Source organism: Callithrix jacchus, chromosome 5, assembly GCF_049354715.1.
Source record: "Callithrix jacchus isolate 240 chromosome 5, calJac240_pri, whole genome shotgun sequence".
In the NCBI taxonomy this organism is placed as follows: Eukaryota; Metazoa; Chordata; class Mammalia; order Primates; family Cebidae; genus Callithrix; species Callithrix jacchus.
The window spans coordinates 43,754,091-43,770,588 of NC_133506.1; the positions used below are offsets into that span (position 1 = coordinate 43,754,091).

General features: G+C 52.1%; 1 protein-coding gene across 7 annotated transcripts in view; it reads right to left on the reverse strand.

Moving 5' to 3' along the window:
• The window catches only part of PREX1 (phosphatidylinositol-3,4,5-trisphosphate dependent Rac exchange factor 1), a 203,575-nt gene that overhangs the window by 39,428 nt on the left and 147,649 nt on the right, over window positions 1–16,498 (reverse strand). For all 7 annotated transcript variants that reach the window (XM_078371900.1, XM_035298857.3, XM_078371899.1 and 4 more), the window contains exons 12-15: window positions 15,679–15,782; window positions 15,389–15,438; window positions 11,820–11,895; window positions 1,856–1,928 (exon numbers count right to left, since the gene is read on the reverse strand). In XM_078371900.1, the coding sequence (XP_078228026.1) occupies window positions 1,856–1,928; window positions 11,820–11,895; window positions 15,389–15,438; window positions 15,679–15,782 (303 nt within the window). The remainder of the gene's footprint in view (window positions 1–1,855; window positions 1,929–11,819; window positions 11,896–15,388; window positions 15,439–15,678; window positions 15,783–16,498) is intronic.

Consider the following 16,498-nt stretch of genomic DNA (forward strand, 5'->3'; position numbering starts at 1 on the left):
AGCAGGCAGACCAGGGCTCAAAAAACTATGGCTAGCCAGGTATGGTGGTGCACCCCTGTGATCCCAGTTACTCGGGAGACTGAGGCAGGGGAATAACTTGAATCTGGGAGGCGGAGGTTGCAGTGAGCCAAGATCACACCACTGTACTCCAGCCTGTGCAACAAGAATACTTCCTCTCAAAAACAAAAAAAACTACAGCCCACCAGCTGCTTTTTCTAAATAAAGTTTTATTGGCACACAGCCACACCATTTGTTTACATACTGTCTGGAGCTGCTTTTGTGCTACAAAGGTAGAGTTAGAGTTAAGCAGTTGTGACAGAGACTATGTGGCCCTCAAAGCCTGAAATATTCACTATCTGGCACTTTACAGAGAAAGTTTGCAGATCTCCAAGTGAGAACAAAAAAAGCTAACACCAGAAAGGAGAAACAGCCAAAGGCCTTCCTATGGCCCAGGGTTTTCTGAATCTGACCACTTCTCACCCCTCTGCAACCACCACCAGGTCCCAGCCACATCCTCCTTCCTCTGGACTACCATGATCACCTCCCCGCTGGCATCCCTGTTCCCTTCCTCTGCACACATCACACGCACACACAGGTACACACACACACATACACAACACATATGCATGGAAATACATGTCCTGGTCGTCACTCTGCTCCCAGAGCCTAGCACGGTGCCTGGAACACCAAACACACCACATGTGATATCAGAATGAGCAGACAGAAAGGAGGGGTGGGATCCGCCTAACACGGAGAGAATAGTCCCTTTGAAAACAAGAGAATCCAAGCTAGGAGCAGAGTGATGACGGGGCGGAGCTATTTTAGCTGCGGCTATGGGGAGGCCCTCACTGGGGAGGGGTGGACTGAGCAAAAACGCTGAGTCACGTGCAGGGATGAGGCAGGCAGCGCACCCTGGCAAGGGAAACTGCAAGTGCAAAGGCCCTGAGGAATGTTCTGGAAACAGGGAAATGGCACCTTGGCAGGGGTTAAGAAAGGATAGGAGACTCAGGGCTCCCCTAAGGCCCTCAAGGGGAGAGGCCACATAGCAGAGTAGTGGAGTGTGTAGCCTGTGAAGCCAGACGACCTGGGTTCTAATCCCAGCTCCAGATGGTCTGGTTCTAATCTCGGCTTCTACTTGGCACGTAACGTTGAGTAAGTTTCTTAGCTATCTCAGCTTGTGTTAATACCCACATCAAAGGGCGGCTGTGAGTATTAAACTCATAAATACGTGGGAAATGTCTAGAAAGAGCCCAGGCATACAGAACACTAACTTGTTGTAATTTAAACTGGTGTTCATGGAGCCAATTGGTCCTTCTTGCCACCTTCTTGCCTCAGGAACATCTCAGCACCCACCCCCTTAGTGTGTTTCCAGCCTCAAGGGCACCTTGCAGTCTAAAGTGACTGCTTTAAAGTCTAAAGTGAATACCTACCTCTCGCAGTGGAAAGAAAAGGCACTGATCTGAGGGAGGAGGCCAGGAAAAGAGGCAGACATCCCAGGAAGGGCTTCCTGCCTCACACATTCACAACCCACCTGCCCACTGCCCCATAGGGCACAGCTCCTCCCTCCCCACCAAGGCCTTCGGGCCAGGCCTGCCTCATCTGGCCCCATGGAAACCCAGGGATTGGACTTCAAATCTAGCCCATGTCCTGCCAGCCATGTTGGTCCCTAGTGAACACCAGAAACAATGTCTCCGTCAGTACAGAACAGGAAGGGGAAGGAGGTGGGATTCATGGCCACCCCAAACCCCCAGGAGTCTACAGAGCTACAGACCTGGCTTCAGTCCTCCCACCTTCCCCCTAACATGAGCTCCATGGAGCAAGGCTCCAGGGACGGGGCTGCAGGTGGGGCGGTTACCGTGGTGCATGAAGCCATTGTTACAGAGACCCACGCCGAGCGCCACTGCCTCCTCCCGAGTCTGGCAGTCTCCCTGGAACAGAATAAAAAGGGGAGGGTGTCAGGTTGCAGCATCCAAGAGGTGGTACGTGGCCAGCGAGAAGCCCACAGCCACCTGAGAAGGTAGGCTCCACGAGGGCCAGGCGTTGTCTGTTCGTTTACCACGGTAACCCCAAAACGGGTTTGTGATTATTATTCATCAACTCCATACAAGACTATTTTACTGTACTGTGATCAATGCCACAAAGAAAAAACGGAGGTTTTAAGTGGCAGACAATGTTGGTTACCTAGCAATACCCCTCTCCCATTCCTCCCTAGTCAAGAAGCCCTCGTCCATCTCCAGCCTCCCTTGCAGCTACAAGTGGCCAATGAGCAACAAGCAGAAATCACTGGTGGGATAGTCTGGCAAAAGCCCCTGGCCCTTTCTCTTCCTCCTGCCTGGAACAAAGATGTGATGGCTGGAACTCTTGCAGTCACTTTAGACGACAAGGTGCCCTAGAGGCTGAAAACACTAAGGCAGGCAGAACAGAAGGACACAGACAGTGTGGTCCCCAAAGGCATCAGGAGACCACTCTGGCAGCTCTGACCCACCCACCTCTGGACTTCTCTCATGCCACAGAAACACAAACCCTGATTTGGCTCAGCCTCCATAACTGTCTCTAATACTAGAAATCAAGTTCAATTGCTAACTGACCAAGCACCAGTTAACAAGATATCTGGGGAAGTATACCAGGGGCTTCTGAAAAACACCTTCCCCCTCAATAAGAGGGAAAAGCAGCACCACCACCGCCTGCCTGGGATAAAGTCATGTGAGGCAGCAATGCTGGGGACTGCAGGGAGTCCCTGATAAGCAGATAGCTGACACCGCTGAGGTGATTAGGCTGATGGCGTGAAGGATGGAAGGTTCTTGTGTCTGCTCCTGAACCCACACACCGGCCCTGGGACCACCTCGCCCCACGCTTCTTGATAGGGGCATCAGTCTAAGCCACTGTTCAGTTGGGTTTGTTATCCTGGCACTGGAAATATTCCAAACTGATACAATTTGAACCAAGGCGACCTGGTTCATCTCAGGGCTTCCCCAGGGAAGTGACATCCAACCCAAAACATGAAGAATGAACAGGCACGGCCCATGTGCTGGGCCTGCAGGTCTGACTTTTGGGACCCACTCTCCCAGGTGGCATGTCATCGTGGTGAAGCAGTCAGTCAAGGTTTGCCGCCCTCCTAGGTCAGGTTGAGGCCAACGGGATGCTCCCTGCCCCAGGAACATAACACGTGAGTGGAGGACCCCAAGGACAGGGAACGGGAGCACTGACTGTGCCCAGCAGTGATGTGCGGGTCAGAAACCCCTCGTGCCAGCCTCTCAGCGTTTCCTGGTGCCAGTTCTTTCCAAGGCCTCCTAGGCCCTCCCTGACTTTGTGAGTGCCCCACCTCCCTTGGACAAGTCATCTTTTTCATTCCCCCTTCAATTAGCCAGGGACTGTTTTCTGTTGCTTGCAACCCAAATAATCTCAATAGATGCAGGCTGAGTGTGTGACCGTGTGTGTGCTTGTGCACGTGCATATGCAGGTGGGAGGGGCTGTCAAGCAGAGGAAACAGCAGGGGCAAAGGTCTGGAGATGGGTAGAAGCTTGGAGCGCACAGGAACCAGGAGGCAGCGCGGCCGGCCCATGGAGGACAAGCTGAGTGAGGCTGTGGGAACCAGGAGTCGCAGCTGCTGTGTCCCGCTCAATCCTAAATGCTGGGAAGGGGGCTGACCTAGAGTCCGAGCTCAATAGCTGTCTGCCAATTGGATAAAGGAGTGGCCAGAAGGGGCCAGGTCATGTAGGAGCTCGCACCCAGGTCAATGAGCTTGAACTCCAAAGAGACAGCTACAGGCACCACCTCCTCTCACTCAAACGCCCCCCAGAATGAGGACTCCTGAGAGGCCCTGCCTGTCCCCTCCGGATGGAGAGGATTTTCCAACCAGAGGAAACGGCTGCTATTCAAAGGTAGCAGGACTCAGCCCTGGGGGAAGGCCTGGGGCACAGCCTCGGGCCTCAGCATTTCACTGCACTGCCTGCCCTGGCTAACTCCATAAAGACACATTTCTCCCACGGGACCCCAAGCTAGTGGCTGGAGGGCCTGCGGGCTTGGAACCCTGCCAGGGGAGGCGGCTATGAGAGGCCATATCCAGACCAGCCTCCCCCCAGCTGCGAGGGGCCAGCAGGGGAGGCCAGCAGGGCCCAGTGGTGGCAGGCCCAGCTCTGCAGATGGGGTCGGTCCTGCAGGCAGCTGGAGCCACCTGGTCTTCTGAGGCTCATAGTCCCAGCTTCCTCACAGGGTCCTAGAGTTCCTACAGCTAGGCCAGCAGGGACTTTCAGGTCACAAGTGACACAGGAAGGCCCTGATGTGCCACCTGTACAGGAAGTCCACCTCCCTCCAGCCCTCTCGGAAGGATGCAATTTCTCCCCTCCCAGAGGAAGCTGCCACAAACGAAACCCCTGCAACCTCCCCTCAACACTTCCCTGCCTTGAACCCCCCACCTGCCCCAGGCGCCCTCCACACACCTCAGGGCACCTGCACCCACCCTTTCCTGCACACCTGGCATGCCCTGCGCCAGCTTCACAGCTCTCAGGGCCATGCTACCTCCTCAGAGAGTCCCATCCTTAACTACCCAAAAGCAGCCCTAAACCTTCCTCCACCCGTCCTCTCACTGGTCACACGCACTCAGAAAATACCCTGCAAGGTGTCTGTGCCACCCTGTCCCAGTCTGAAATTAACTCACCCATGTATACATTTTGCTTAAGGTCTGTTACCCAACGAGTGAAAGCTCCATTCGGACAGGGACAGTGCCTGTCATGCTCACCTCATCATCCCACATCAAAACTCCACGTCTAGCCTTGGTGGGGCACAGAAAGTGGAAGGAAGGGAAGAAAAGGGATGTGATGGGAGAGGAGAGGAGAGGGACAGAAAGAAGGGAGAAGAGAGGACCTAGTTTGGAAACTGATTCTGAACTCCCCTCCCTAAGGCTCAGTCTCTGTCTCTCTAAAGTGGTGGGAAGAGCATCGTGTCCCCACCCCACCGAGTCCTCATGAGGACTGAATGAGACATTCTGTGCAAGACCCTCAGCCCAAAGCCTGGCACAAAGGGAGCATTTGATAAATATCAGCTGTTCCTGCTTAGTTTTACACTGGAGAGAATCATAGAGGAATGCAGATGGAGGAGGCAAAGTGGAGCAGAGAGACGGAGTCATAGTGGGAGATGTGTGATTTATACAAGACCCCAGACGGCCTCTTTACCCGTGAATTCCAAAACCCCATCAAGATGCCCAAGGAGGCCTCTCACCAACCTACCATGTACGAGGGGCTGCGGGATTTTATTCAGACTGCAGAGTCGACCTGGAGACAATCGCTCTTATTAACCCCACTCGACAGAGGAGGAAACAGAGGCACACACAGACTTGGCAGTTGCTCAAGTTTACACAGTAACAATGGAGGCCGCTCAGAGCTGGACCCCCCGCCACCATGCCACAGAGATGGGGACTGAGGCGGAGAGAGGGGAAGTTAGCTACCAAGGATTGCAGTCAAGTTTCCCATTCCAGTTTCTCCTGCATCTCTTCTCCCAGGACCTTAAGATGCCAGCCTGACCCCCGCCTCCCCCACCCCGACCCCTCTCTGCCCCTGTCCCTCTGAGACCCCTGCTGCCATCGGCCTAGTCATGGGAGTCCATGTGGTGGACATTCCAGGCACATACCTGCAGAGCCAGCATGGGAGCTTGTAGATCTGTGCCTGTCCCACACCCGGGTCCTTGGCCTAGCCTCTGCTCTCTCCTGCTCAGCCTGTTAACCCCTTGCCCTCCATGTGACAGTCGCAGCCTGGGGTGTCCTGGAGCCCAAGTGACATAGACCCAGAAACCACCAAGTGGAGAGGTGAAGAGAGTGAACTCTGGATCCCCAGTTCAAAGCCCCGCTCTGCCCTGGCCATGACCTTGGACAATGACCTTGGGCCATGACCTTGCCTCTCTGAGCTTCCTTTCCTCATCCATGTCTTTCTTTCACTCTCAGATTTGCCCCTGATATTCCTAGGCCTCCGACACCCCTGAGGGGTGGTCTCTGCTCAGACTCAATCAGCAATCATTAATATAGATCTGTTATGACTGTTACTGACTATGAAGGCATCAGGACAACCCCTGCCCCCCCCCCCACACACACACACAGGATCCCGACAGCTGTGTGCCCTAGGGTGAGTTACATAACCCAAGCCTCAGTTTCCTTATCAGTAAAATGAGAACAACTACATTTGTCTGAGGATTAAACGAGATAAGCACCAAGGGCTGATAGGGCAAGTTATCTCTCCAAGGGCCAATGCCCCTCATCCTCAGAGTTTAAAGAACTCTGGTTGCCTGAGTAGTACCTAGCAAGCTCCTCCCCCACCCACCCCACCCCTCGAAGTCACAAGAAATGAATCCCAAGGAATTCTAAACCACTATCAGCAATCCCAGTTCTCTCCCAAGGGGCTGGTTTAGGGGACAAATGAATCCCAAGGAATTCTAAGCCACTATCAGCAATCCCAGTTCTCTCCCAAGGGGCTGGTTCAGGGGCATATGTCAGGCTCATCCAGCCAATGAGATCTAAGGAAAAGACGACGCAGGGGAAGGGAGGACTGTGGGAAGTTTCCTCCCTAATACGCAGATAAAAAAGTGTTCTCCAACAGGACAACCTTTGGCCATAGTTCTGTGCAGATGTGATGTCTGGAGCCATGGCTGCCACACTGTGACTGTGAGGTAACTAGAGAGAAGATACGAGGATAGCAGAACAGAAAGGCAGAAGATGCCTGGCCACAGACAGCACCGTTGAGCTCTAGGATCACAAACTCCAGACAATGAATTATGTGAGAGAAGAATATCTTATTAATAAGTCAGGTTTCCCCGTTATGTGCAGCCAAACACATGTGGAACTGATTCAGCAAGGCTTCAATCAACATTTTATTTTAAGGGGTAGAATAACCTAGAGTTAGAAATGAAGATGTGTCCAAAGCAAAAATACCCTCCTGTCCTACACAATTATGTGTTCCTCCCACTTTCCTGCTAAGATACAAGGTGGGGGCGACTCCTGAAATCAAGGCTGGCTGTAACCACACCTCGGGGTCACATCCTTGTCACAGACCTCCCCTGAACAGAGAGACCCACGCAGGCACACGCACCCTCCTCCCCTTTCCCTGACCCAAGCCAAAGGCCAGCTGCCTTTCCAATCATCTCCTGAAAGTCATCCTCCTACATCGGCTCAGTTACCCAGCCTGTGTCCCCACGCCAGGCCAAGCCACAGATAGGTTGCTGAAGTGGACAGACACGTTGCATGGTGGGTTACAGCCTTTGCACCACATCCCCCCTGCCTCCACTTGCAACAAGATGTGGGTCCTGGCTGTGGGCTCAGGACAGAGTGACAGTGATCTAAGGGCCCTGTGACCAAGCCCACAACTCCTCAGCCAGCACTGACCATGAGAAAGCACCCCAGCATGCCCAACACCAGGCGCCAACACTGGAAGTGGCTTTTGCTGGTTCTTCCGCCTCCGGTGTCTAAGCTGGAGTGCCCCAGGGTGAAAGCCTGAGCCTCCTGCTCACCTGCCTCTTTCACAGCCTCCCAACTCAGTCAACGGCAGCTCAAGCCACAGGCTTTGGAGTCCTCCTCCACTCCTTTCTGTCTCTCACCTCCAATGCCCTACTCATCCATGAGCAACCAGTGTTAGGTCCGCCTTCAAAACATCCAGAATCTGACCACTTCTCCAGCTACCCCTACCACCCTGTGCTCAGGCAGCACCCTCCCCTGCCTGGAATTCTAGCATTGCCTCCTCCTGCCCTCCCTGCTGCCAGCCTCCATGCAGAGCAGGGGGTCTGTCAACTGAAGCCACTCCCACCGCTCCTGTGCTCAGAGCCCTGCAGGGGCCTGGGCTCTTCCAGGCGCGGACACAGCCTGGCATGGTCTGCCCACATGGCTTCATTCCTCTCCCCTCACCCACTCCATCCAGCCACCCTGGCCCCCTCTTCTGCTCCCCAAACATACCCGGCTCACCTGCCTCAGAGCCTCTGAGCTGCTGCTCCCCAGATGTGGCCCGGGCTCGCTCCCCACCTCCCTTAGCCCTGCTCAAATGTCCCTGCCCAGTAGGACCATCCCTGACATCCGTGTAAACTGCACCACCCGACCCATGTGAGGGGGAGACGCCCTGTCCCCATTCCCACACCGTCCCTCCACCACACTGCACCTAGCACCAGCAGACCTGTGACACACTTTACTTACTCTTCTGATTTAGTAAGTGTCTCTCCTATCCACACCAGAATATAAGATCTGGGAGAACAGAAGCTTTTGTCTGTCTCATTCCCTGCTGTGTCTCTAGAACCAAATACATGGCAGGTACTCAAAAATAATTTTTAAAAAAAAGGTTAGCTAATGTGCTCTCTTGTCTAATTTCCCTACACTCTCTTCTAACCTGTCTCAAATGCCGCCCAAAAGCTGAGAAGGAGCGGATTCTGCAGTGGGAGCTGCCTGAGTCCTGGATGTGTGTGTAAAGCCCACCCTCTCCCCCGCCTGCCCGCTGGGAAGCCCCATGGCATCTCCCGTGCCCATGGATAAAGTGATTTTCCCCACACACTCTTGCCCTTCTCCCCATCTCCACAAATGGTATTTCCATCTGCCTACTGCACCCAAATCCCAGGGCTCATCCTTGATTTCCAGCCACTCCCATGGCAGTGCAGACCATCCCTCCATCTCCAACTACCTCACACCCACCAGCATCCTGCTGTCTCAACGAGCCAACTGGCACTGATCCAGGCCTGGGATTCAACCCATGGACCAATGCCTTCCCTATGCTTTGACACCAACAGGCAGCTCTGGGCACCCAAGGATCTTGGGAAACACGAGGCCTCAGAAAAGTCCACAGCAGTGAGAAGTGGGCAGCTTGACAGCCCTGAAACTCAGGCTCTTCTGGGCTGACTGAAGCACCTAAACCACACAGGAAACTCCCATCACCTGCCTACAGCACATTCAGAAGGTGGGACTCTGTGCAGACTACCAACCCCACCCCCAACCTCCATTTGTTTCCTGGTGTTACTGGTCCGGTAGCCCCAAACCCTTCCACAATTCCTTTAGTCTTCTATACCGCATGTCATCTTGGGCCACTTGCATCTTTTGTGAAAGAGATGAAGAATCATAGTAATAGTTACGGTTATTGAGCAATTACTCTGCGCCAGGCACCATTCTAAGCACTTTACACAACTACCTCATCGAAACCTCAAAACAGTCAAAAGGGAAAGAGGTATTTGTTTTAGCTTCATTGTACAGGTGTGGAAACTGAGGCCTAGAGAGGTTGAGCAACTTGTTCAAGGTCGCTGAGCTAGGAAGCAGCAGGGCTAGGACCTGAACCCACGTTCAGTCAACGGCAGCTCAAAAAGAAGGGTTTTTAAAGCCTGGCTATAGAGGCTGATTCCACATGATTCTCAGGAGGGATAGGGAGGGTGGTACAATGGTTAGCAGCTCTGTGCTTCACAGACATGCACATTGGAACTCAACTCTAGGTAATTTGGGGCCAGGCACAGAGGCTCATGCCCGTAATCCCAGCACTTTGGGAGGTCGAGGCAGGTAGATCACAAGATCAGGAGTTCAGGACCAGCCTGGCCAACATGGTGAAATCCCGTCTCTACTAAAAAAATACAAACAATTAGCCAGGCATGGTGGCATGCGGCTGTTATTCCCAACTACTCAGGAGGCTGAGGCAGGAGAATTGCTTGAACGCAAGAGGCAGTGGTTGCAGTGAGCCAAGATCCCTACACTGCATGTCATCTTGGGCCACCTTGAATCTTTGTGAGAGATGAGGAGTGTCACAGCACTCAGCCTGGCGAGAGAGCAAGACCATCCCAAAAAAATCCGGATATTTCAAGAACTGCACTCAGCCTGGTGAGAGAGCGAGACCATCCCAAAAAAATGCGGATATTTCAAGAACTGCACTCAGCCTGGTGAGAGAGCGAGACCATCCCCCAAAAAATCCAGGTATTTCAAGAACTGCACTCAGCGTGGTGAGAGAGCGAGACCATCCCCCAAAAAATCCGGATATTTCAAGACCTCCAGGACTTAGGGTCCCATATCAGAGCAAACACATTGAAATGCACCCACATTTCATATTTGACATACTCTTTGGGCTAGAAAACTTATTTTCAAGGATGTTTCTCAACTTCCTTTTGAAGTTATTTGGTGCTGAAAAACATTCACTTTAAAAATTGGCTGTGATTTATCGGTCCATATCAGGAATTTGTGCAACATGACAAAATCCAGTCAGCAAATTGTTTTCTAATGAAGTTTTTATGAATGTTTAATTTAACAATTAATGAGGCTAACATAAAGCTGCACCCTGTAGATATTTAAACATTTATCCATTTTGATTTCACAGGTTTCTTCTCATCTTTGCTGTGGACTTTCCTGAGGCCTTGTATTTCCCAAGCTCCTTCAGTGCCCAGAGCTGCCTGTTTGGTGTCAAGATGAGCAGAAACACATCTGGGAGCCCATGTGCTCTTTTACACATCACAAATGGACACTCTTCAGGACTCCCTGAGAAATTCACAGAACCGAGGCACAGTGAGTGAGTCCCAGCTTCGCCACTATGAAGCTGTGCACCCCTGGACCAAGCACTCAGCATCTCTGGGCCCAGTTCCCCAACTGCAAGTAGGTTAGAGGACCCAACAGGATAACACACAATGCCTGCCAGGGCCTGGCCCAGAGTAAGCATCTATGATCCTGAGCAATAAAGGAGAAGAGACGGGCAACAGGCCTCTACGCGACACCTGGATGGAGCAAACACCTTTGGGATATTGCATCAAAACTGAGGCCCACATTCTCTAAGCTTCTGGTCAGCCCCTACCCACTGGAAACATTTTTGAAAGGAATAACTTGGCAAACTCCAAACAGAGGCTCCAGTTTGGTACCAGTATAAAACCAACTTGTCCTAGTTTCCCCAAGACCATCCCAGTTTTAAAACTGAAAGCCCCGACATGGAAGTAAGCCCTGGGTCTACTGGTGGATGAATGGACAAACAGAACATGGTATAGCCATGCTGCTACAGTGTGAATGCTTTTGTCCCCTCCAAAATTCATGTTGAAGTGTCATCCCCAATGCAACAGTATTGGGAGGTTTGGTCATTAGGAGGCTACTGAGTCAGAAGGGCATTAGGCATCCCTTAGGAATGAGTTTGACGCAGGGAGTCTGCCCCTCCCATCCTTCTCCCCATGGGAGGACACTGTTCCTCTCCTCCAGAGGACGTAGCAGCAAGGCAGCATCTTGGAAGCAGAGAGCAGCCTCGGACAGATGCCGAACCTCCTCGCACCCTGATCTGGAGCTCGCAGCCTCCAGAACTGTGAGAAGTAAGTTTCTGTTCTCTTTGAATTACCCAGTCTCAGGTATTTTGTTACACCAGTGCAAATGGACTAATGTACAAACAATGGGATATTATTCAGCCTTAAAAAGAAAGGAGATTCCGACACATGCTACAGCACAGAGGAGCCGTTAGGATAGGATGCCAAGTAAAATAAGCCAGGCACAAAAGGACAAATACTGTACGATTCCACTGATAGCAGGTAACCAGAGTAGCCAAGTTCACAGAGACAGAAAGTAGAATGGTGGTCATCGGGACTGGAGGAGGGAGAGCGGGGAGTTGATGAATGAGAGCAGAACTTCAGTGCGGGAAGATTAAAAGAGGTCCGTGGATGGATGGTGGCAATGGTTGCACACATTATCAATGAATTGGATGCCAACCAACTATCCACTTAAAAATGATCAAGATGGTAAATTTTATGTTCTGCACAGTTTGCCACAATTAAAATAATAGAAATTTTTTAAACAAAACAAAAAGCCCCACACTGACGGACAAAGCAGAACGCCGGTCCTACACCCCTGAGGAGGCCCTCACCTGAGCCAGCAGCCAGTCCACCAGCTTGCTCCCAGGAAGCACCGACTTGTAGGTCTTCAGGTGGTAATCACGGTCTCTGCGGAGAAGGCGAGCGCACAGTGAGCAGGGCAGGGCAGGGAGGACGGAGGCGGCAGCGGTCCTGACTTCCCTGCCAGACTGCCCAGGAGTCAAGGATCTCCAGGCTCTCTAGGCATTGGGCAGGGGTCCAAGTCTCAGCTCAGACTCCACACTTCATTTGCTGTGTGACTGAGGGCACAGCTGTTCTAAACCAGGCCTCCTTCCAGCTACAGAGTGGGAGGCAGGAAGCAGCGGCTCTAGGGCTCTGGAAACTTAGTCTCTAGCCCAGGAGATCACTGGAGACATTTCTGGCTGTCATGACCTGGAGGGGCTGGGGCAGGGGTGCTGCTGGCATCCCGTATGTAGACCCCAGGGATGCTGCTGAAGATTGCACAACACCAGGAGAGCCCCCAACAGAGACTTACCCTGGCTAAGATGCCACCAGCACCGAGGCTGGGGAGCCACGCTGACGCATAGAGTGGCAGGGGAGACCCTCCATTCTTTCCTTTGTCCCTTTTGTTTTGTGATTGGCACTGATGTGTTTAAACCAAACTGACATGGGAAGCCCATGAAAGGGGCTGGTGGGGTCTACTAGGACTGAGCAGCACAGAGGCCTGTGAGTCTCATGGTTTTTCCCTGAGGTAACTGACCTGGCCTGTTACAGCATCTGAATCCCGGCTGAGCCTGGGTCCTGTGGGCTCTGCTAACCTTGCAGCGAAACTGCAACAACCTCTCAGCCTCTGAAGCTGACAAAGACGAGCTTCTGTGGCCTGTCCATGTCAAGGCTGATGAAGTCTAATTGGGGGATATCTCTCAGGCTTTAGGACTGGGGGGTCTGACAGGCCCCATGTGCAGTGGGTGGGGGTCTGCTGCCTTCCCCAGAAGCTTCTTTCCTCGGAGCTGGCAGAGGCGCCCCCGCTGCCTTCTGGGGCTTGCACGGAAGCAGCAGCAGAGGAGCCCGGGAGGGCGGAGGCAGGATGACAGAGGGAGTAGTGTCGGACCCCCCAGTCCTAAAGCCTGACAGAAATCCCTCAACTAGACTTTATCAGCCTTGACATGGACTGGCCACAGAAGTGGTTTCCAGGGCCTGACCTCCCAAGGGGCCAGGAAATGGTCTTTCCTCTCTACACTTCCCAGAGGTGATAAGAGCTATCAGGTCAGGGGGACAAAGAAATCTGCAGATGGGATAAGAATCAGGTCACCTTCTCTCCCTCCATCCACAACTGGGAGCTGTATGATAAAGAGAATAACCAATCACTGGTGTTTATTATACAACGCCAGGAGCCATTCAAAGCACCTTCCATGAATTTAGTCCTCACGACAACACAAGAGGCGTGAGCTATTCTTATGTCCATTCCACAGATGCAGAAACAGAAGCAAAGAAGTTAATAATCTTTCAACATTCACTGACCAGCCTTTACTGAGTGCCCTTGACCTCTGCTCTCCAATACTTATCCATTTTAACGTAAGTTTCAATCAATTAGGCCAGGCAAGGTGGCTAACACCTATAATCCCAGCACTTTGGGAGGCTGAGGCAGGCAGATCACTTGAGGTTAGGAGTTTGAGACCAGCCTGGCCAACCTGGTGAAACCCCGTCTCTACTAAAAATACAGAAATTAGCCAGGCGTGGTGGTGCGCACTTATAATCCCAGCTACTCAGGAAGGTAAGGCAGGAGAATCACTTGAATCCAGGAGGCAGAGGTTGCAGTGAGCCGAGTTGTGCCACTGCACTCCAGCCTGGGCAACTAAGTGGACTCCGTCTCCATCTCAAAAACATAAAAAATAAAAAATAAATTTCAATCAATTAATACTAAGCCAAATTAAAAATCACATTCCTCAGTCTCAAGTATCGGAAAGCCACACATGATTGGTAGCTACGGTACCAACAACGCAGACATAGACCATTTCTATGAGTGCAAGAGTCCGACTGGGTAGCGCTGCTCAGGGTGCAGCTCAGGGTCTGGGAACAAGGCAGAGAAGATTTCCTCCCCTCGCCAGGTCTACAGTTCACCAGGGGAGAAAGACAGTGCACAGATCAACATACAAGAGGTCAAGCAGAGACAAGTTTTAAGAAGAAAACTAAGCTGGGCACAGTGGCTCAGGCCTGTAATCTCAGCACTTTGTGGGAGGCTGAGGCTGGAGGGTCACTTGAGCCCAGGAGCTCAAGATGAGCCTGGGCAACGTGGTGAGACCCAGTCTCTACAAAACGTAAAAAATGGCGGTGGAGCAGTGACTCACCTGTAATCTCAGCACTTTGGGAGGCAAAGGCAGGCGGATCACTTGAATTCAGGAGTTTGAGACCAGCCTGGCCAACATGGCAAAACCCTGTCTCTACTAAAAATAGAAAAATTAGCCAAGCCTGGTAGCAGGCACCTGTAAACTCAGCCACTCAGGCAGCTGACACATGAGAATCACTTGAACCCAGGAGGCGGAAGTTGCCATGAGCCAAGATCACACTACTGCACTCCAACCTGGGGGAATAAAGTGAGGCTCTGTCCCAAAAAAAAAAAAAAAAAATTCAGCCAGGCATGGTGGTGCATGCTTGTATTCCCAACTACCTGGGAGGCTCAGGTGGGAGGACTGCCTGAGCCTGGAAGGTTGAGGCTGCAGCAAGCTGTGACTGCATGACTGCACCACTGCACTCCAGGCTGGGTAGCAGAGAGAGACCCTGTCTCAAAAAAAAAAAAAGACAACAACTAAAGTGAAGGAAGGGAGGTGATGTGGTTTCACTGTGTCCCCACCCAAATCTCATCTGGAATTGTAGCTCTCATAATTCCCACATCTTGTGGGAGGGACCCAGTGGGAAATAATTGAATCGTGGGAGCAGTTTCCCCCATACTGTCCTCATGGGAGTGAATAAGTCTCACAAGATCTGATGGTTTTATAAGGGGAAACCCCTCTCACTTGGCTCTCATTTTCATTTTGCCTGCCATGTAAGACGTGCCTTTCACCTTCCGCCATGATTGAGAGACCTCCCCAGCCATGTGGAACTGTGAATCCATTATAAATCACCCAGTGTTGGGGATGTCTTTATTGGGAGCATGAAAACAGACTAATACAGAAGACAGTACCAGGAAGGTGACACTTTATGTAGGTGGGCAGGGAAGACCCCTGTGATATGGAGGAGTTTGAAAGAAGTAAAGGTACAAATATGAAGGTATGCAGGGGAAAAGCATTCTGAGCAGAACAGCAGGCTCAAAGGCCCTGAGGTGGAGCCCATTATTATTCCCATTCCACAGAGGAAATAGTTGAGGCACAGATGGTCAAGTAAGTCTGCCCAAGGTCACATAGCTGCTAACTAGGAGGCAGATTCAAGCTCAGTCTGTCTGGCTCCAGAAGTGACATCCTGCATCACTGCACTGCAGTGCTTCCCACAACTTAACTCACTTAACCCTAAAGGGTAGGTGCCATTGTGAGCCCCATTTAATGGAGAAGGAGACTGGGGCTCAGAGAGCTGATCACACAGCCAAGAAGAGGTAGAGGTGAAAGTGGAGTTGGAAAGAGTAACTTACTTGATCACCGGGGTGTAGAGGCTGTGAAGACGGCAGTAAAGCCTCACACCCTGAAAGAAAAAAAGGGAGGAATTCTGGATCAGGTCACATCTTTGATGAGCCTCCAAATCCAGGATGATGGGAGAGATGGCTTCCAGGACAGGGCAGGGCAGGGTGATGGGGGCAGGGGTGAGGTGGGGGCAGTGGTGGAGGCAAACAGGCCAAGGGGCACAGGCCTGCTCTGTGGCGAACTCAGGGAGGAGGTAAACAAGGCTGGCTAAGTCAGGGTCACAGGTGTGGAGGGCCCCTACCTTGGACATGATGTCCTCCAGCTCACTTCGGGCCTTGTAGGTACCATCGTCATACCGGAAACGATACATCACCTGCTCATTCTTGAACTGGTGCTTGTCGGAAACTGGAGAGACAAGAGGACCTGTGTGGCTGGGCAAGGCCCCTCGCCCCTCCTGGCCATGACCACCTGCATGAGCCTTCACTCCATCGGCCACGCCTCTCGGTTCCAGGCCACACCCACCAGCATCAGCCTTTACTGCTGGCCACGCCCCCTCAGCCCCTCCCAGCCACGCCCACCAGCATCAGCCTTCACTGCTGGCCAGGCTTCAGAGGTGGGTGCTAGGACTTCCCCATTTTGCACACGAAGATATCCTATCCTCCTGCTCCATGCAGGGCCCTTCTGAGACTCGAAGCTTGGGATGGGGCATCTGCAGGGGTGAGGAACCCAGAAATGCCCCGATCCAGCCTGCACTGGGACCCCTCTGGCTCAGTATATCCTTGGATCTAGTTCACCAATGGATGTGTGGGGACAAGCATGCTGGGGCCTGAGACCACACTGCTGAGATTTATGGAGCCATCTCTATCCCATGAGTCATCCCTGACGTTTCAGATCCATTAGCAAGGCCTATAAGACCCTAACCTTCAAGATATCAGTCATATCACCCATCATCTCCACTCAGATATCAATCAGTCATCCAGATATCAATCTTGTCACTCATATCAATCATCTCACTCAGACATCAATCATCTCACTCAGACATCAATCATCTCACTCAGACATCAATCATCTCACTCAGATATCAATCATCTCACTCAGACATCAATCATCTCACTCAGACA